Consider the following 22,161-nt stretch of genomic DNA (forward strand, 5'->3'; position numbering starts at 1 on the left):
TATGCTAAAGTATCCAATGGGTCAAAGAAGAACAAGGAAAATTAGAAAACACTCTGAGACAAATGAAAATGAAGATACAATATATGAGAAACTTATGGGATGCAACTAAAGCAGTGCTCAGAGGAAAATGTATAGCTGTAATGTTGACACAGAAAATGAAGAAATGCCTCATATCAATAACCTAACCTCCTACTTTGAGTTTCTGGAAAAATAAGAGCAAACCAAACCCAAAGCAAACAAAAGAAAGAGAATAAATAGGATTATGGCAGAAATAAATGAAATAAATAATGGAAAAATAGTAGAGAAAGACAATGAAGCTGAAGCCACAAGCTGGTTCTTTGAAAAGATCAACATAATTGACAAACCTTTACCTAGACTGACCAAGAGAAAAGACAAGAAAATGAAAATTATTAAAACCAGAAATGAAAGAGGAGACATTACTATTGACCTTAAAGAAATAAAAAAAAAAGAGTTCAGGGGGAATTAAGATGGAAGAGCAGTAGGGGGACCAGGATTGTCCTCATCCCTCAAACACAGCTGTTTTGAGGTTGAGATCACTTGGAACACCCAGGAAATTGATCTGCAGAGCAGCAGAAGGATCTCCACAGTTGGAAGGAGATAGTTTGGCAGGATCGAGTTTTTTGATTCTCTGGTTTACTTTTCTCCCCTTTCATTTTTCTCTTTTTACGGCATAAGGCTTTCACCCTCCCTTATTTTTCTAGGGTTACTTCAACAAATCAAAGCACACCTACCTAAAGGTCCAAACACTCCACCACTACAATCAAGGAAGAGCTCTGCAGAGGACTGACCAGTGGAACAGAGCAGCTAAAATGCAACAACAGAGTGCACGCAACATACAGCAGAAACACTCCCTGGAGTGCCAGGCCCTGGAGAGGGTATGACCCCCTTTTTAATATAGTAGTACTCTCAGGTACAAAACACATAACAAGCTTTTAAAACACACAAAAGACAAAAACCTAGTCAAAATGACAAGATGGAGGAATTCCCCTCAAAAGAAAGGTCAAAAAGAAATCACAGCCAGTGGGGTGCCTGGGTGGCTCAGTCAGTTAAGCGTCTAACTTTGGCTCAGGTCACGAGCTCACGGTCTGTGAGTTCGAGCCCCATGTTGGGCTCTGTGCTGACAGCTCAGAGCCTGGAGCCTGCTTCAGATTCTGTGTCTCCCTCTCTCTCTGACCCTCCCCCATTCATGCTCTGCCTCTCCCTGTCTCAAAAATAAATAAACATTTAAGAAAAAAATTTTTAATATAAACAAAATTAAAAAAAGAAATCACAGCCTGAGAATTGCTCAAAACAGATATAAATAATATATCTGAACAAGAATTTAGAAAAACAGTCATAAGACTAATACCTGGGCTGAAAAAAGTATAGAAGACACCAGAGAAACTCTTGCTGCAGAGATCAAAGACCTAAGAACTAGTCAGGATGAATTTCAAAATGCTACAACTGAGATGCAAAATAAACTAGATACAGTGACAGCAAGGATGGAAGAAGCAGACAGCAGAATAGCTGAAATAGAAGATAAAATTATGGAAAATAATGAAGCTGAAACAAAGATGGAAAAGAAATTACTAGGTCATGAGGGGACAATTAGAGAACTAAGTGATTCCATGAAATGAAACCATATCCATATCATAGGAGTGTCAGAAGAAGAAGAGCAAGAGAAAAGGGCAGAAGGTTTATTTTAACAAGTTATAGATGAGAACTTCCCTAATCTGAGGAAGGAAACTGACATCCAAGTCCAAGAGGCAGAGAAAACTCCATTCAAAATCAACAAAAACCAGTTAATCACTGTAACATATCATGGTGAAACTGGCAAAATACAAAGATAAAGAGAGAATTCTGAAAGAAGCTAGGGTAAAATGTCCTTAAGCTACAAGGGTAGACACATAAGGTTAGTAGCAGACCTAGCCACTGAAACTTGGCAGGCCAGAAGGGAGTGGCAGGAAATAGTCAATGTTCTGAATATGAAAAATATGCAGCCAAGAATCCTTTATCAAGCAAGTCTATCATTTGGAATAGAAGGAGAGATAAAGACTTTCCAGGACAAACAAAAACTAAAGGAGTTCATGATCACTAAACCAGCCCTGCAAGAGGTCCTAAGGGGGACTCTGTGAGTGGAAAGCATCAAAGACTACAAAGTACCAGAGGACATCACCACAAACATGGAATCTACAGATAACACAATGGCACTAAATCCATATCTTTCAATAATCAATCTGAATGTAAATGGGCTAAATGCCCCAATCAAAAGATATAGGGTATCAGAACGGATATAAAAAAAAAAAAAGACCATCTATATGCTGCCTACAAGAGACTCATTTTAGATCTGAGGACACCAGCAGATTGAAAGTTAGGGGATGGAGAACCATCTATTATGCTAATGGACATCAAAAGAAAGCTGGAGTAGCCATACTTATATCAGACAAACTGGATTTTAAAACAACGACTGTAAAAAGAGATGAAGAAGGGCATTATATCATAATTAAGGGGTCTATTTATTAAGAAAAGCTAGGAGGAAGATGTCAGAGTAGGAGGATGCTGGGCTTACCTCATCCTGCTGATCGCTTAGATTCCACCCACATCTGCCTAAATAATCCAGAAAACCACCAGAAGACTAGCAGAATGGACTAGAGGCAAGCACAGACAAGAGGCCCACTGAAGAGGGTAGGAAGGGCAGAGAGGTGATGCGTGCTACAAGGACCAGGGAGAGGGAGCCGCGGCGGTAGATGGGCAGCCCGCCCAGCAAGGCAGAGCCCCCGAAGTCTGGTTTGCAAAAGCTGAGAGCCAAACTCTGTGAGTTCTGACAGCCAGTGGGACTTAACATCTGGAATGTTAAAAGTCAACGGCTCTGCTCTTGGAGAGCGGGGAGGGTGAGAGGACACCGGGAGGAGAGTTGTTGAACCCCGGAAGACAGAGCTCAGCTCAGTGGGGGGAACAAAGGTGCTGGCAGGTGCCATTTCCTTCTCCCATCCCACAGCCGAAATTCCAAAGGGAACCAGTTCCCATCACTGAACTTGCTTGCACCACACAAATGCCTAACACTGTGCTTCTTTGGATCCATCCCTCCGAGGGGTTGGCCTCCCTCCGGGTGCTGCAGGGCCCCTCCCCCAGGGGACCACTGCCAGCAAAACTAGCTAAGCCTGCTCCTCCCGCCCCTGTGCACCTTGCAGATCCACCCCGGCTAATACGCCAGATCCCATCAAAGCAGCACCACAAACCTGGCAGTGTGCAAGTAGCCCAGACAGGGGTCACACCACTCCACAGTGAGTCCTGCCCCTGGGAGAGGGGAAGATAAGGTACACACCAGTCTGACTGTGACCCCAGTGGTGGGCTGGGGGCAGACATCAGGTCTGACTGCGGCCCAGCCCACCAACACAAGTTACTCCGGACAGCACGGGGGAAGTGCCCTGCAGTTCTGCACCACCCCAGAAACTATCCAAAACGACCAAACGGAAGAATTCTCAAAAGAAACTCCAGGAAATAGCTACCGCTAACGAATTGATCAAAAATGATTTAAGCAATATAACAGAGCAAGAATTTAGAATAATAGTCATAAAATTAATTGCTGGGCTTGAGAAAAGTATAGAGGACACCAGAGAATCTATTGCTACAGAGATCAAGGGACTAAGAAATAGTCACGAGGAGCTAAAAAATGCTATAAATGTGGTGCAAAATAAAATGGAGGCGGCCATAGCACAGATTGAAGAAGCAGAGGAGAGAATAGGTGAATTAGAAGATAAAATTATGGAAAAAGAGGAAGCTGAGAAAAAGAGAGATAAAAAAATCCAGGAGTATAAGGGGAGAATTAGAGAACTAAGTGATGCAATCAAATGGAACAATATCCGTATAATAGGAATTCCAGAAGAAGAAGAGAGAGAAAGGGGCTGAAGGTATACTTGAACAAATCATAGCTGAGAAGTTTCCTGATCTGGGGAAGGAAAAAGGCATTGAAATCCAAGAGGCACAGAGAATTCCCTTCAGATGTAACTTAAATCAATCTTCTGCATGACATATCATAGTGAAACTGGCAAAATACAAGAATAAAGAGAAAATTCTGAAAGCAGTGAAGGATAAACAGGCTCTAACTTACAAAGGTAGACCTATAAGAGTAGTGGCAGACCTATCTACTGAAACTTGGCAGGCCAGAAAGGAATGACAGGAAATCTTCAATGTGATGAACAGAAAAAATATGCAGCTGACAATCCTTTATCCAGCAAGTCTGTCAACCAGAATAGAAGGAGAGATAAAGGTTTTCCCAAATAAACAAAAACTGAAGGAATTCATCACCACTAAACCAGCCCTACAAGAGATCCTAAGGGGGATTCTGTGAGTGAAATGTTGCAAGGACCACAAAGTACCAGAGACATCACTACAAGCATGAAACCTACAGACATCACAATGACTCTAAACCCATATCTTTCTATAATAACACTGAATGTAAATGGACTAAATGCTCCAACCAAAAGACAGAGGGTATCAAAATGGATAAAAAAACAAGACCCATCTATTTTCTGTCTATAAGAGACTCATTTTAGACCTGAGGACACCTTCAGATTGAAAGTGAGGGGATGGAGAACTATCTATCATGCTACTGGAAGTCAAAAGAAAGCTGGAGTAGCCATGCTTATATCAGACAAACTAGACTTTAAAGGCTGTAACAAGAGATGAAGAGGGGCATTATATAATAATTACAGGGTCTATCCGTCAGGAAGAGCTAACAATTATAAATGTCCATCCGCCGAATACAGGAGCCCCCAAATATATAAACAATTAATCACAAACATAAGCAAGCTTATCGATAAGAATGTGGTGATTGCAGGGGACTTTAATACCGCACTTGCAGCAATGGACAGATCATCTAGACACAGGATCAATAAAGAAACAAGGGCCCTGAATGATACATTGGATCAGATGGACAGGACAGATATATTTAGAACTCTGCATCCAAAAGCAACAGAATATACTTTCTTCTCGAGTGCACATGGAACATTCTTCAAGATAGATCACATACTGGGTCACAAAACAGCCTTTCATAAGTATAAAAGAATTGAGATCATACCATGCACACTTTCAGATCACAATGCTATGAAACTTGAAATCAACCACAGGAAAAAGTCTGGAAAACCTCCAAAAGCATGGAGGTTAAAGAACACCCCACTAAAGAATGAATGGGTCAACCAGGCAATCAGAGAAGAAATTTAAAAATATATGGAAACAAATGAAAATGAAAATACAACAATCCAAATGCTTTGGGAAGCAGCGAAGGCAGTCCTGAGAGGAAAATGCATTGCAATCCAGGCCTATCTCAAGAAACAAGAAAAATCCCAAATACAAAATCTAACAGCACACCTAAAAGAAATAGAAGCAGAACAGCAAAGACACCCCAAACCCAGCAGAAGAGGAGAAATAATAAAGATCAGAGCAGAAGTAAACAACATAGAATCTAACAAAAACTGTAGAGCAGATCAATGAAACCAAGAGTTGTTTTTTTTTTTTAAATAAACAAACTTTATAAACCTCTAGCCAGGTTTCTCAAAAAGAAAAGGGAGATGACCCAAATAGATAAAATCATAAATGAAAATGGAATTATTACAACCAATCCTTCAGAAATACAAGCAATTATCAGGGAATACTATGAAAACTATATGCCAATAAACTGGACAACCTGGAAGAAATGGACAAATTGCTAAGCACCCACACACTTCCAAAACTCAAACAGGAAGAAATAGAAAACTTGAGCAGACCCATAGCCAGCAAAGAAATTGAATCAGTTATCAAAAATCTCCCAACAAATAAGAGTCCAGGACCAGATGGCTTCCCAGGGGAATTCTACTAGACATTTAAAGCAGAGATAATACCTATCCTTCTCAAGCTGTTCCAAAAAATAGAAGGGGAAGGAAAACTTCCAGACTCATTCTATGAAGCCAGCATTACTTTGATTCCTAAACCAGACGGAGACCCAGCAAAAAAAGAGAACTACAGGCCAACATCCCTGATGAATAGGGATGCAAAACTTCTCAATAAGATACTAGCAAATCAAATTCAACAGCATATAAAAAGAATTATTCAGCATGATGAAGTGGGATTCATTCCTGGGCTGCAGGGCTGGTTCAACATTCGCAACAATGTGATACATCACATTAATAAAAGAAAAGATAAGAACCATATCATCCTGTCAATCGATGCAGAAAAAGCATTTGACAAAATTCAGCATCCTTTCTTAATAAAAACCCTCGAGAAAGTAGGGATAGAAGGAACAAACTTAAACATCATAAAAGCTAATATCATCCTCAGTTAATATCATCCTCAATGGGGAAAAACTGAGAGCTTTCCCCCTGAGATCAGGAACACGACAGGGATGTCCACTCCCATCGCTGTTGTTTAACATAGTGTTGGAAGTGCTAGCATCAGCAATCAGACAACAAAAGGAAATCAAAGGCATCAAAATTGGCAAAGATGAAGTCAAGCTTTCACTTTTTGCAGGTGACATATTATACATAGAAAACCGGGTAGACTCCACCAAAAGTCTGCTAGAACTGATACATGACTTCAGCAAAGTTGCAGGACACAAAATCAATGTAGAGAAATCAATTGCATCCTTATGCACTAATAATGAAGCAACAGAAAGACAAATAAAGAAACTGATCCCATTCACAACTGCACCAAGAAGCATAAAATACCTAGGAATAAACCTAACCAAAGATGTAAAAGATCTGTATTCTGAAAACTATAGAAAGCTTATGAAGGAAATTGAAGAAGATATAAAAAAATGGAAAAACATTCCATGCTCATGGATTGGAAGAATAAATATTGTTAAAATGTCAATACTACCCAAAACTATCTACACATTCAATGCAATCCCAATCAAAATTGCGCCAGCATTCTTCTCGAAGCTAGAACAAGCAATCCTAAAATTTGTATGGAACCACAAAAGGCCCCAAATAACCAAAGTAATTTTGAAGAAGAAGACCAAAGAGGGAGGCATCACAATCCCAGACTTTAGCCTCTACTACAAGGCTGTAATCATCAAGACAACATGGTATTGGCACAAAAACAGACACATAGACCAATGGAATAGAATAGACACCCCAGAATTAGACCCACAAAAGTATGGCCAACTAATCTTTGACAAAGCAGGAAAGAATATCCAATGGAAAAAAGACAGTCTCTTTAACAATGGTGCTGGGAGAACTGGACAGCAACATGCAGAAGGATGAAACTAGACCACTTTCTTACACCATTCACAAAAATAAACTCAAAATTGATAAAGGACCTGAATGTGAGACAGGAAACCATCAAAACCCTAGAAGAGAAAGCAGGAAAAAAACCTCTCTGACCTCAGGTGCAGCAATTTCTTACTTGACACATCCCCAAAGGCGAGGGAATTAAAAGCAAAAATGAACTATTGGGACCTCATGAAGATAAAAAGCTTCTGCACAGCAAAGGAAACAATCAACAAAACTAAAAGGCAACCAACGGAATGGGAAAAGATATTTGCCAATGACATATCAGACAAAGGGCTAGTATCCAAAATCTATAAAGAACTCACCAAACTCCACACCCCAAAAACAAATAATCCAGTGAAGAAATGGGCAAAAAACATGAATAGACACTTCTCTAAAGAAGACATCCAGATGGCCAACAAGCACATGAAAAGATGCTCGACGTCGCTTCTCATCAGGGAAATACAAATCAAAACCACACTGAGATACCACCTCACACCAGTCAGAATGGCGAAAATGAACAAATCAGGAGACTATAGATGCTGGCAAGGATCTGGAGAAACGGGAACCCTCTTGCACTGTTGGTGGGAATGCAAATTGGTGCAGCCACTCTGGAAAACAGTGTGGAGGTTCCACAAAAAATTAAAAATAGATCTACCCTATGACCCAGCAATAGCACTGCTAGGAATTTACCCAAGGGATACAGGAGTGCTGATGCATAGGGGCACTTGTACCCGCAATGTTTATAGCAGCGCTTTCAACAATAGCCAAATTATGGAAAGAGCCTAAATGTCCATCAACTGATGAATGGATAAAGAAATTGTGGTTTATATACACAGTGGAATACTACATGGCAATGAGAAAGAATGAAATATGGCCTTTTGTAGCAATGTGGATGGAACTGGAGAGTGTTATCCTAAGTGAAATAAGTCATACAGAGAAAGATGGATACCATATGTTTTCACTCTTATGTGGTTCCTGGGAAACTTAACAGAAGACCATGGGGTAAGGCAAGGAAAAAAAAAAGAGGTTAGAGAGGGAAGGAGCCAAAACATAAGAGCCTCTTAAAAACTGAGAACAAACTGAGGGTTGATGGGGGGTGGGAGGGAGAGGAGGGTGGGTGATGGGCATTGAGGAGGAAACCTGTTGGGATGAGCACTGGATGTTGTATGGAAACCAATTTGACATTAAATTTCATATTTAAAAAAATAAATTAAAAAAAATAAATGTTGATGTTACCCAAAGCAATCTATGCATTCAATGCAATCCTTATCAAAATAACATCAGCATTCTTCGCAGAGCTAGAACAAACAATCCTAAAATTTGTATGGAACCACAAAAGAATAGCCAAATAGCCAAAGGAATGTTGAAAAAGAAAACCAAGGAAGGAAGCATCACAATTCTGGACCTTAACCTGTATTACAAAGCTGTCATCATCAAGACAGTATGGTATTGGGACAAAAACAAACACAGATCTGTTGAACAGAATAGAACCCAGAAATGGACCCACAAATATATGGCCAACTAATCTTCAATAAAGCAGGGAAGAATGTCCAATGGAAAAAAGACAGTCTCTTTAGCAAGTGGTGCTAGGAGAACTGTACAGTGATATGCAGAAGAATGAAAATGGACTGCTTTCTTACACCATACACAAAAATAAATTTAAAGGGATGAAAGACCTAAATGTGAGACAGGAAACCATCAATATCCTGCAGGAGAAGACAGGCAGCAACCACTTTGACGCTGACCACAGCACCTTCTTACTTGACATGTCTCTGGAGGCAAGGGAAATAAAAGCAAAAATGAACTATTGAGACCTCATCAAAATAGAAAGCTTCTGCACAGTGAAGGAAACAATCAACAAAACTAAAAGGCAACTGACAGAATGGGAGATGATATTTGCAAATGACATACCAGACAAAGGGTTAGTATCCAAAATCTACAAAGAACTTATCAAACTTAACACCCAAAAAACAAATAATTTAGTGAAGCAATGGGCAAAATACATGAATAGCAATGGGCAAAATACAAAATACATGAATGGGCAAAATACATGAACATAACAGACATGAAAAAAATGCTCAACATCACTCATCATCACTCATCATCAGGGAAATACAAATCAAAACCATGATGATGAGATACTACCTCACCTGTCAGAATGGCTAAAATTAACAACTCAGGCAACAAGAGATGTTGGCAAGGATGCGGAGAAAGGGGAATGCTTATGCACTGCTGGTGGGAGTGCAAACTGGTATAGCCACTCTAGAAAAATGAATGGAGGTTCCTCAAAAAATTAAAAATTGAACTACTCTATGGCCCAGCAATTACACTACTATGTATTTATCCAAAGGATACAAAAATGCTGATTTACAGGGAACATGCACCCCAATGTTTACAGCAGCACCATAGACAATAGCCAAAGTATGGAAAGAGTTCAAATGTCCATGGACTGATGAATGGATAAAGAAGATGTGGTATATATATATTCAATGGAATATTACTTGGCTACCAAAAGAATGAAATCAAGCCATTTGCAACAACTTGGATGGAACTAGAGTGTGTTATGCTAAGCGAAATAAGTCAGTCAGAGAAAGACAATTATCATATGATTTCACTCATATGTGGAATTTAAGATAGAAAACAAGGGCGCCTGGGTGGCTCAGTCACTTGAGCGTCTGACTTCGGTTCAGGACATGATCTCACGGTACATGAGTTCAAGCCCCACATCAGGCTTGCTGCTGTCAGCCTGTCAGTGCAGAGCCCACTTCAGATCCTCTGCCCCCCTCTCCACCTCTCCCCCACTTGTATTCTCCCCAAAATAAATAAATATAAAAAATAAATAAGACCCAAAAAAGATAAACATAAGGGAAGGGAAGCAAAAATAATATAAAAACAGAGAGGGAGGCAAACCATAAAAGACTCTTAAATATGGAGAACAAACTGAGGGTTGCTGGCAGGGTGTTGGGTGGGGTAAGAGCTAAGGGGGTGAGGGGCATTAAGGAGGACACTGGTTGGGATGAGCACTGGGTGTTATATGTAAATGAAGAATCACTAAGTTCTATTCCTGAAAAAATATTTTTTTCATTTAAAACAAAGAAATCAATGTGAAAATGGACATGGCGGTTAGAATGATACCTAAAAGCCAAGAAATACCAAAAATAGCTACCAGCCTCCAGAAACTGGAAGAGCAAGGAATAACACTTCTCTAGAAGGTTAGGAGGGACTATGACCCTGCAGATGTCTTGAGTTTGGATTTCTTAACTCTGGAACTTTGAGAGAATAAATTTCTGTTATTTTAAGCTAAAACATAAAAAATTAAAAAATAAAGGATTTAAAATTAAAAAAAAAAAAGAACTTGCCAAACTCAACATAAAACAAACAATCCAGTGAAGAAATGGGCACAAGATATGAACAGACACTTTTCCAAAGAAGACATCCAGATGAATAACAGACACATGAAAAGATTCTCAACATCACTTATCATCAGGGAAATTACAAATCAAAACCACAATGAGATATCACCTCACAGCTATCAGAATGGCTAAAATTAACAACACAAGAAACAAGAGGTGTTGTCGAGGATGCAGAGAAAGAGGAATCCTCTTGCACTGTTGGTGGGAATGCAAACTGGTGCAGCCACTTTGGAAAACAGTATAGAGGTTCCTCAAAAAAATTAAAAATAGAACTACCCTACAACCTAGCAATTGCATTGCAAGGAATTTATCCAAAGGATACAAAAATGCTGATTCAAAGGGGCACATACACCCCCAATGTTTATAGCAGTGCTATCAACAATAGCCAAACTATGGAAAGAACCCAAATGTCCATCAACTAATGAATGGATAAAGCAGATGTGGTACATATACGCAATGAAATACTACTCGGCAATGAAAAAGAATGAAATATTGCCATTTTCAACAACGTGAATGAAACTGGAGGGCATTATGCTGAGCAAAATAAGTCAGTCAGAGAAAGATACCATAGGATTTCACTCATACGTGGAATTTGAGAAACTCAACAGAAGAACATAGAGGAAGGGAAGAAAAAATAAGAAAAAAACAGAGAGAGACACAAACCATAAAAAACTCTTAAATACAGAGAACAAACTGAGGGTTTCTAGAAGGGTGTGGGTGGGTGGGAGGGTGCGTTTAATGGGTGATGGGCATTAAGAAGGGCACTTTTCAAGATGAGCACTGGGTGTCATACGTAACAGATGAATAATTGGGTTCTACTCCTGAAGCAAAGACTACACTGTATGTTAACTAACTTGAATATACATTTTAAAAATCCATCAATTAAAGTTTACACACTAACCATTCTAAAAATGAACCAACAAAAAATGAAATAAGAAAACAATTCCATTTATAATAGCATCAAAAACTCAAAATACTAAGGAATAAATGTAACAAAATAAATATAAAATGCATACTCTGAAAACTACAAAACATTGTTGAAAGGGACTAAAGAACTAAGTAAATGGGGGGAAAATCCCACGTTCATGGATCAGAAGACTTTTTATAGTTAAGATGGTGATGGCAATACTGCCCAAATTGATCTACAAATTGATCCCTATCAAAAGTAAGCTGGCTTCCTTGCAGAAATTAATAAACTGATCCTAAAAGTTACATGGAAATGCAAATCACACAGAACAGCCAACACAATCTTGAAAAAAAGAACAAAGTTGGAGCACTAATAGTTCCTGATTTTAAAACTTGCCACAAAATTACAATAATGAAAGCAATGTGGTACTGGGATAAGGATAGACATATAAATCAATGGAATAGAATCAAAATCCAGGAATGAACTCCCACATTTATTGATCAATTGATTTTCAACAATGGTTCCCAAACATTTCAACAGGAAAAGGATAGTTCTTTTCAATAAATGATGCCAGGATAACTGGATATCCACTTGCAAAAGAATAAAGTTGGATCACTACCTCACACCTGCTACAAAAATTAACTCAAAATGTATCAAAATGATACCAGCAAAATGTCAGAATAGGAATTCCCAGCCCTTATTCCCACACAAAAATAACCATTAACAATGATATATAAGCCAAAATTCATTTTTGAGGATTCCAGAATCCAGTTAAGAAGCTGGAGTACCCCAGGTGAACACAAGGCTGAAAGAGCTGCACTGAAATCAGTAGGAAGGATCATTTTAACTTTGCTCACATCAGCCCCTCACCCATACTGGTACACCTCAGCACCCGGAAAGAATACTGTCACTACTTCACCTTCAAGGGGAAAGAGAAGAGTATAACGTGTCTCAGGGCTGTCTAAAGGACTAGTTTCTGTATTGCCTCAATCAGAGAACTGATGGAACTGGCATTGTTTGGATGCCTGGGGGCTATAGAGAACAAAAATAGCAAGGGGTCAGCTTGCTCCTTCAGGAAGGAGGGAGAGAAGTGAGGGTGTGTCTAGCCTTTTGGGTTTTCGGAAAGCTATCTAAGGAATTGGTATCTGTCTACCTGACTAGGGGTGCTGACAGGAAACCAGCACACTTGGATGCCTACTGGCCACTGAGAACAGAAGAGCTTACTGCTGTAGAACCAGAAAACTGAAATGCTGCCGACAGACACTAGAGGGAGCAACAAAGATAATTTAAATAACCCAGTCAAAAGGAGCAACAACAACAAAAAATAGAGAAAGGTATGAAGAAAACCTTTGGGACATATGGAATTTATGGGACACCTTTAAAAAGAAACAATCATTGGAGTCACAGAAGGAGAAGAGGGAAAAGGGTAGAAAGCTTATTTAAAGAAATAATGACAGAGAACTTCTCAAATATGAGGAAAGATTTGGACATCCAAGTTCATGAAGCTAGTAGGTCACCCCAAAATTTCAATCTGAAACACTCTTCCCTAAGATGAATTATAATAAAACTGTATAAAACAAAGAAAGAATTTTAAAAACACAAGAGAAAAAAAATTTCTCTCATACAAGCAAACCCCCATTAGGCTATTAACAGATTTCTCAGCAGAAACACCGCAGGCCAGGAGAGAATGGTTGATATATTCAATGTGCTGAAATAAAAATAAGCCACCAACCAAGGATATGTTATGCAGTAAAATTATCCTTCGAAATGAGACAAGATAAAGACTTTCCCCAATTAAAAAAAAAAAAGGCTCAGGGAGTTCATCACCATTAGACCTGCCTTATGAGAAACGCTGAAAGGAGTTCTTCCAGCTGAAATGAAAGGGTGATGACTAGTAACATGAAAACATATGAAAATATACCACAGTCTGGTAAAGTAAGTATAGAGTCAGATTCAGAATACTCTAATATTGTAATACAGTGGTGCCATAACTACTTTAAGAGTCAAAGAACAGATATATTAAAACTAGTGATAGTTATAATTATTTGTTAATGGATACACCCTTTGAAAAGATGTAAATTGTGGGGCACCTGAATGACTCAGTCAGTTAAGCATCTGACTCTTAATTTAGGCTCAGGTCACGATCTCATGGTCTTGAGATCAAGCCCCACATTGAGCTCCACTCTAAGCATGGAGCCTGCTTGAGATTCTCCCCCCTGCTCTGTCCCCCACCCTGTGCTCACTCTCTCTAAAATAAATAAATAAATAAATAAATAAATAAATAAATAAATAAACAAACAAACAAACAAATGAAGAGAAGGAAAAATATATTCTGTGCAAATGGAAACCAAAAGAGAGAAGAGGAGTAGCTATACTTAGATAAAACCGACTTTAAGTAAAAAACCATAACAGGAGACAAAGGTCATTATATTGTGATAAAAGTCAACAAAAGAATATAACAATTGTTATATATCTACCCAACATCACAGCACATAAATATATAAATCAAATACCAACTTATCTGAAGGAAGTAATAGATGACATTACAGTAATAGCAGAGAACTTCAGTACACCCACTTTCATCAATGGAGAGATAATCCAGGCAGAAAATCAGTATGAAAACACTGAACTAGAACAAATGGACTTAATAGACATGTACAGAACATACCCACCAACTTCAACAGAATACAAAGTCCTCTCAAGAGCACATGGAACATTCTCCAGGATAGATCATGTATTAGGTCACAAAGTAAGTCTCAGCAAATTTTAAAAGACTAAAATCATACAGAGTATCTTTTCTGACCATAATCATATGAAACTAGAAGTCGATAACCAGAGGAAAATGGGAAAATTCACAAATACTTGGAAATTTAACAACACACTCCTTAAAAACAGTGGGTCAAAGATGAAACAAAAGGGAAATAGAAGATATTTTGAAAGAAGTGAAAATGGAAACACAACATAGTAAAACTTAGGGGATGCAGCAAAAGCAGTGCTAAGAGGCAAGTTTACAGCAAGAAATAACTACTTTAAGAAAAATGATCTCAAGGGGCGTCTGAGTGGCTCGGTTGGGCGTCCGACTGCAGCTCAGGTCATGATCTCACAGTTTGTGAGTTCGAACCCCGCATCGGGCTCTGCGCTGACAGCTTGGACCCTGAAGCCTGCTTCGGATTCTACGTCTCCCTCTCTCTCTCTCTGCCCCTCCCCTACTCATGCTCTGCGTCTCTCTCTCTCTTAAAAAAAAAAAATAAACATAAAAAAAAAAGAAAAATGATCTCACTATGGGAATGCAAGCTGGTGCAGCCACTCCGGAAAACAGTATAGAGGTTCCTCAAAAAACTAAAAATAGATCTACCCTACAACCCAGCAATTGCACTACTAGGCATTTATCCACGGGATACAGGTGTGCTGTTTCGAAGGGACACATGCACCCCCATGTTTATAGCAGCAGTATCAGCAATAGCCGAAGTATGGAAAGAGCCCAAATGTCCATCAATGTATGAATGGATAAAGAAAATGTGATACACACACACACACACACACACACACACACACACACACACAATGGAGTATTACTCGGCAATCAAAAAGAATGAAATCTTGCCATTTGCAACTATGTGGATAGAAGTGGAGAGTATTATGCTAAGTGAAATCAGTCAGTCAGAGAAAGACAAAAATCCTTTGACTTCACTCATATGAGAACTTTAAGAGACAAAACAGATGAACATAAGGGAAAAAAATAATATAAAAACAGGGAGGGGGACAAAACCGAAGAGACTCATAAATTTGGAGAACAAACTGAGGGTTATGGAGGGGTAGTGGGAGGCGGATGGGCTAAATGGGTAAGGGGCGCTAAGGAATCTACTCCTGAAATCATTGTTGCACTATATGCTAACTAATTTGGATGTAAATTTTAAAAAATAAATAAAAAAGAAAAAAAGAAAAATGATCTCACTGGTGTGGAACCCCAAACTATACAGAGAATGGATTGGTGTTTGCCATTTGCAGGGGGTGGGAGTGGGCAAAATGACTGAAGGTGAGAAAGAGGTACAAACTTCTGGTTATAAAATAAATAAGTTCTGGGGACATAATGTACAGTACAGTGACTATACTTAATAATACTAAATTGTATATTTGAAAGTTGCTAGGGATGTCTGGGTGGCTCAGTCAGTTAAGCCTACAACTCTTGATTTTATCTCAGGTCATGATCTGAGTTTGTGAGTTTGAGCCCCAAGTCAGGCTCTGCACTGACAGCATGAAGCTGGCTTGGAATTCTCTCTCCCATTCTCTCTTTCTCTCTCTCTCTCTCCTCCCCTGCTCTCACTCTCTCTCAAAATAAATAAATATTAAAAACAAAGTTGCTAAAAGAGTATATAGGAAAAGTTCTAATTACAAGAAAAAAAAGTTGCAACTATGTATGGTGATAGGTGTTAACTAGACTTATTGTGGTCATCATTTTCCAATATATACAAATGTCAAACCATTATATGTATATCTGAAACGAATATAATGTTATATGTCAATTATACTTCAATTTTTCAAATTAACTTAAATTAGAAATAAATGTTTATTAAATTAATTTAATTAATGGATGTTCCATATAAAAATTAAGATCTTCCTAAATAAACATGGAGACTGTAAAATCCATAAAAGAAAAATAGATGTATTTTAGTTCAGAAATGTAAAAAACACCTTTATATGGCAAAATATACATAACTACATCAATATAAGTTGTATAGGAGAAAAAATATTTGTGATATAGGTAGAAGATAAAAGTTAATATCTATATTTTAAAAAGAACTTTCTCAAACTGAAAACATTTTTTTTTCAAATAAAAATGGGAAAAGAATTTAATTGATAAATCAAAGAAAACCAAACATAAATGACAGTATGCTGAAGTTCACTGGTAGTATGTAGGAATTAAAGTAACAATGAGATATCACACTGGCAGAATGTAAGACTGCTTTTGCTTTTAGAGATAAAAGAGGTTGCTCATAACTTGGTGGAAATTAAAAGTACTACAAAATTCTTGAAAAGTACTCTAGCAAAACATTTGAAAATTAAAATTATTAATACCCTTTGATGTGTCAATTCCACATCTGAAAATGAATTTCACAGAAATGAAACCACCAATATTTTAGAAATATATAAATGAGGGGTGCTTGGGTGACTCAGTAGGTTAAGCGTCAGGCTCTTGATTTAGGCTCCAGTCATGATCTCAAGGTTGGTGAGATTGAGCCCAGGATCTGGATCCAGACAGCACAGAGCCTGCTTGGAATTCTCTCCCTCCCTCTCTCTCTGCCCCTCCCTGGCTCGTGCTCTCTCTCTCTCTCTCTCTCTCTCTCAAAATAAACAAATAAATGTAGGGGCGCCTGGGTGGCTCAGTCGGTTAAGCATCAACTTTGGCTCAGGTCATGATCTCATGGCTTATAAGTTCGAGCCCCGTGTTGGGCTCTGTGATGACAGCTCAGAGCCTGGAGCCTACTTCCGATTCTGTGTCTCCCTCTCTCTCTGTCCCACCCCTGCTTATGCTCTGTCTCTCAAACCTAAATAAATGTTTAAAAAAATTAAAAATAAAAATCAATAAATGTAAAAAATTTTTAATAAATAAATAAGAAACATGTAAGTAATAGTACACCATGGTTTAGGAGGGCTAATGAATACTTGAAACAAAATACTCATCAACAGGTGAATAACTGAATATATCAATGATTCACCCTGTATTATGGGGTACTACACGGCTATTAAAAATATCATGGGGCAACTGGGTGGCTCAGTTGTTTAACGCATCCAATTGTGAGTTCACGCAGCATGTTGTGCTCCACGTTAGGTGTGGAGCCTACTTTAAATTTATTTTTACATTTATTTATTTTTAATAGAGAGAGACAGAGCACAAGTGGGGGAGGGGCAGAGAGAGAAGGAGACACAGAATCCAAAGCAGGCTCCAGGCTCTGAGCAGGGCTCAAACTCACAAACCGTGAGATTATGACCTGAGCCAAAGTCAGACGCTTAACCGACTGAGCCACCTAGGCACCCCTGTGGAGCGTACTTTAAAAAATAAGAAAAACAAAAACGAAAAAGAAATTGGATACTTGTCTGACAACATACAAAAGTATTAGATATGTGGGGATTTCCAAAGGTATTGGTGATTGAGGAAATGTAAAATGCATTATCTATCCTAATAAACTAAAATAAACACTAACAAAAAGCCACCAGACGTATGCACGTGTGTAGCAATCCAATGACTGCAAATAAATATGTGAAAGGAAAATTACAAGCCTGTTTGTACTGGATACCTGACAGGAATGGTGATGTGACTAGAAGAAAATGAGGAGGGACCAAGCCAAAAAAACTTAAAAAAATTTTTTTTGTTGTTTATTTATTTTTGAGACAGAGACAGAATGCGAGTGGGTTAGGGACCGAGAGAGAGGGAGACATAGAATCCAAAGCAGGCTCCAGGCTCTGAGCTGTAAGCACAGAGCCCCCTGGGGGGGGGGGCTCAAACTCACAAACTTTGAGATCATGACCTGAGCCAAAGTTGCACACCCAACCAACTAAGCCACCCAGGCGCCCCTTTAAAAAAATTTTTTAATGTTCATTTATTTTTGAGAGACAGACAGACAGAATGCGATCAGGGGAGGGACAGAGAGAGGGGGAGTCACAGAATCCGAAGCAGGCTCCAGGGTCTAAGCTGTCAGCATAGAGCCCAACACGGGCCTCCAACCCACGAACTGTGAGATCGTGACCAAAGCCAAAGTCGGACACTTAACCCACTGAGCCACCCAGGAGCCCCCGGAAAAAAAATTTTTTTAAAGAAACAAAAATGCACCTTTAAAGGGCATTTATGTAAAAGGTTATGTCCTCTTTAAAATAAAACACGTAAAATGGCATATGTATAAATTTTATAAAAACATTTAAAGTTTTAAAATTCTGGTTAGCCTCTTTAAAACAAACCTCTTCTAAATGCTTAAGTATTCACAACGTGTGGTTTCTTATAAATGCTCACACAGAAAATAAATGATAATACGGGTGCCTGGATGGCTCAGTCAGGTAAGTGGGCTACTTCAGCTCAGGTCGTGAGTTTGAGCCCCGAATCAGGCTCTGGGATCTCAGCACCACTTCCGATCCTCTGTCTCCCTCTCTCTCCGCCCCTCCCTCTCTTTCTGCCTCTCCCTCGCTCACGCTCTCTCTCTCAAAAATAAATAAACATTAAAAAAGGAAACAAATAATTAGAAACCCTGTGTAATACAAAAAACCGCCACAAATGATTACCGTTATGGGCAGTTTATTATGACTTTTTACTAAAACTTACCTGAAAAATAATTCGACCCACTATGTCAATAATACTCATTAAATTCCATAACGACGAGCAAATTAAAGAATAATCTTACAATTGAGAATGAATCTTAAACGATAAAAGTGTGAATAAGGCTAAAATAGTAAGACAGTTTTAAATACGAACTCACCTCTTTCAAACGTTCCGAATCAGCTTCTCCTTCACCTGTTCCCTCTGTAGAACTCAGACACGGAGGAAGGCTGGGGCTGAAGGCCATGAGGTCGGTCTTGGGCGGACCCTCCCCAGAGCACACCCTCTGCCGCCTCTGCTGCGAGTACGACCAGCTCCCCACCGCGCTGGAACACACCAGCGTGGGCTTCCCCGGCCCGCACGCGCCCTCGCTGGGCGGCGCCGAGCACCGCAGCGCCACGTACAGCAGCAGCGTGAGCACCAGCAGGCTGGACACCGCGCAGATGGCGATGATCAGGTACACGTTGACATCCACCAGCGCCGTCTCCGCGCCGGCGGCGCCCGCCAACACCCGCGACGAGGCCTTGGGCGCCTGGCCGCTCTCCACCAGCGACAGCAGCACGGTGGCCGTGGCCGTCAGCGCCGGCTCGCCGTGGTCCCTCACCAGCACCAGCAGGCGCTGGCGCGGCGAGTCCGCCTCGTCCAGGCTGCGCGTCGTGCTGATCTCGCCCGTGTACAGCGCCACGCGGAACGGGCTGCGCGCGCCACCCGCCGCCGGCTGCAGCTCGTACGACAGCCACGCGTTGTAGCCCGAGTCGGCGTCCACCGCGCGCACCTTCGCCACCACGTGGCCCGCGCCCACCGACCGCCACACCAGCTCGCTCACGGCGCCGCCCGCGCCGCCCGCCCCAGGCAGCGGCAGCAGCGCGGGCGCGTTGTCGTTCTCGTCCAGCACGAACACCTGCAGCGTCACGTTGCTGCCCAGCGGAGGCACGCCCGCGTCGCGCGCGCTCACTTGGAACTGCAGCAGCTCCAGCTCCTCGTGGTCCAGCGGCTGCAGCGCGTACACCTTGCCGCTCTCCGCGTGCACCGACACGTAGCTCGACAGCGCACGCTCGCCCACCCGCCGCTCCACCAGCGAGTAGGACACCAGCGCGTTCTCCTGCGCGTCCGCGTCCCGCGCGGACACCGTGAAGATGTGGCAGCCGGGAGGGTTGTTCTCCTTCACGAACACCGTGTACTCGGCCTGCGCGAATGTCGGCGCGTTGTCGTTCACGTCGGCCACTTCCACGGACACGCTGGCCGTGGCCGACAGCGAAGGCGAGCCCCCGTCCCGTGCGGTCACCAATACAGCATAGTCCGCCACGCTCTCGCGGTCCAGGGCGCTGTCCAGCACCAGCGAATAGTAATTCTTGAAGGTGGACACCAGCTTGAAGGGGACATGGGGTGTTAGTGAGCAGGTCACCTGCCCGTTGGCGCCAGAGTCACGGTCGGACACGCTGATCAAGGCGATGACAGTGCCCACCTGAACATCCTCTCGTACCGGGAGTGACAGAGAAGTGATGGTAATATGTGGGATATTATCGTTTATATCTAGTACTTCCACCAAAATGGTACAATGACCTGCCATTGGAATATTCCCCTTGTCTATTGCCTCCACCGGTATTTCGTACAATTTCTTTTCTTCGAAATCTAGTTTACCCTTTGTTCTAATTTCTCCACTGTTAGGATTTATGATAAATGCATTCAGCACTGCAGGAGATACAGGCCTTCTAAATGAGTAGCTTATGTCTCCATTCGTACCATCATCAAGATCTGTGGCATTTAGCTTGATCACTAATGTACCATTAAATGCGTTCTCTAATACCGTCACTTTATAAATGAATTGGTCAAATTCTGGGGCATTGTCATTCACATCCAGAATTTCGATCAGCAACTGAACTGTGCCGGTCATCTCCGGTTTACCCCCATCATTGGCTGTCAATAATAAACTATGCTCCTGAATTTGCTCTCTGTCCAATGATTTTCTCAACACAAGTGACAACGAAGACGTTTGTTCACGATTGTTTTGTGTGTCCAAAGCGAAATAGTCGTTGGGATCGATTCGGTAGGTCAAGGCTGAGTTTACTCCAATATCTGCATCGGATGCGCCATCTAGTGGAAACCGAGTTTCTGGGGGTCTAGATTCTGCAATGATTATTCTTTTCTTACTTTCAGGGAACACAGGCGGGTTGTCGTTAATATCTTTAACCTCCACCTCCACATGGAAAACCTGCAGCGGCCTGTCCACGATCACCTCCAGGTGGATGCTGCACTCCGCGTTCCGCCCGCACAACGCCTCCCGGTCGATCCGAGAATTCACAAACAAAATTCCATTCTGCAGATTTACCTCCAGTAGGTCCCCGCGGCCTTTGGACACCACCCGGAATTGGCGTCGCACCAGCTCTGCCAGCTCCAGCCCCAGGTCCTGTGCGATTCGGCCCACAAAAGTGCCGTGTTTGGCCTCTTCCAGGACCGAGTAGTGGATCTGGCCGCTCCCAGCCTCCCAGGCTGTGAGCAGCAGAAGCGACTGGAGAAAACTCAGGGCTCCGGGGCCTCCTCGCCAGGAAAACAGCATGGTACACTCAAAAGGATTCAAAGATAGCTTAATGTATATGTAATACCTTACCGCAAACTGATTCTCACGGCCTTCTATTGGGGAAGGATTCACTAGAGGTTTTCCACTATCTGCCAAATCTTCTGCAGGACGGAAGAAGCGGAGGCACGTTCTTCAGGCAAACGTTCTCAGTGAAGAGCGACACCAAGCGCATGAATTTGTAACTGTAAACATGATTCAGTATTCCTATTTTCCGTTGATGTAGGGTTGGGTTTTTTTTTTTGCATTTCGTGAGGTTTTTCACTGCAAATACCCAACTGAAGATTAAATGTCTTTCTTTCCAGAGACAGTAAATCACTACATTCTTCTTTTTATTGGATGCTAGTTGAAAATTTGTCGATGAATTCCATTTTTCCACAAATAAATTTTTGCAGAAACTTTCATGCAGAATTTTGAAAGAGGAATTTTCGGCATTTACTTTTGGAAGTCAGTTTCCAGTTCTGCCTAGTTTTGGGGGTTTTGTTTGGGAATATCTTTTTCCTATAATATTTATTTATAACTGCTCACACAACAGCCATTGACTCAAAATGGAAACACAATCAATTATAAGAAGAAAACAAATGATTGTGAAAAATATTAATAAGTGATATACCAGATTTTAAATAAATATACTGTATTTGTAACTTCCCCCAAATATGACGGTGAAATATGGACACAATATTTGTATTTAAAGGAAGTGTCCTGTCAATGTG

At 40.8% G+C, this 22,161-nt stretch overlaps 1 protein-coding gene across 9 annotated transcripts in view; it reads right to left on the minus strand.

Moving 5' to 3' along the window:
* The window catches only part of LOC109252181 (protocadherin alpha-C2), a 196,283-nt gene that overhangs the window by 97,086 nt on the left and 77,036 nt on the right, over window positions 1–22,161 (minus strand). The window contains exon 1 of one of the 9 annotated variants that reach the window (XM_019424430.2): window positions 19,034–21,559. The exons of the other annotated variants lie outside the window; for them this stretch is intronic. Within the exon in view, the coding sequence (XP_019279975.2) occupies window positions 19,034–21,430 (2,397 nt within the window). The 5' untranslated portion in view covers window positions 21,431–21,559. Of the gene's footprint in view, window positions 1–19,033; window positions 21,560–22,161 lie in introns of those variants that run through there. 9 annotated transcript variants of the gene reach the window in all.

The sequence above is a fragment of the Panthera pardus genome, unplaced genomic scaffold, assembly GCF_024362965.1.
Source record: "Panthera pardus isolate Hobbes unplaced genomic scaffold, ASM2436296v1 HiC_scaffold_2, whole genome shotgun sequence".
Taxonomy (NCBI): Eukaryota; Metazoa; Chordata; class Mammalia; order Carnivora; family Felidae; genus Panthera; species Panthera pardus.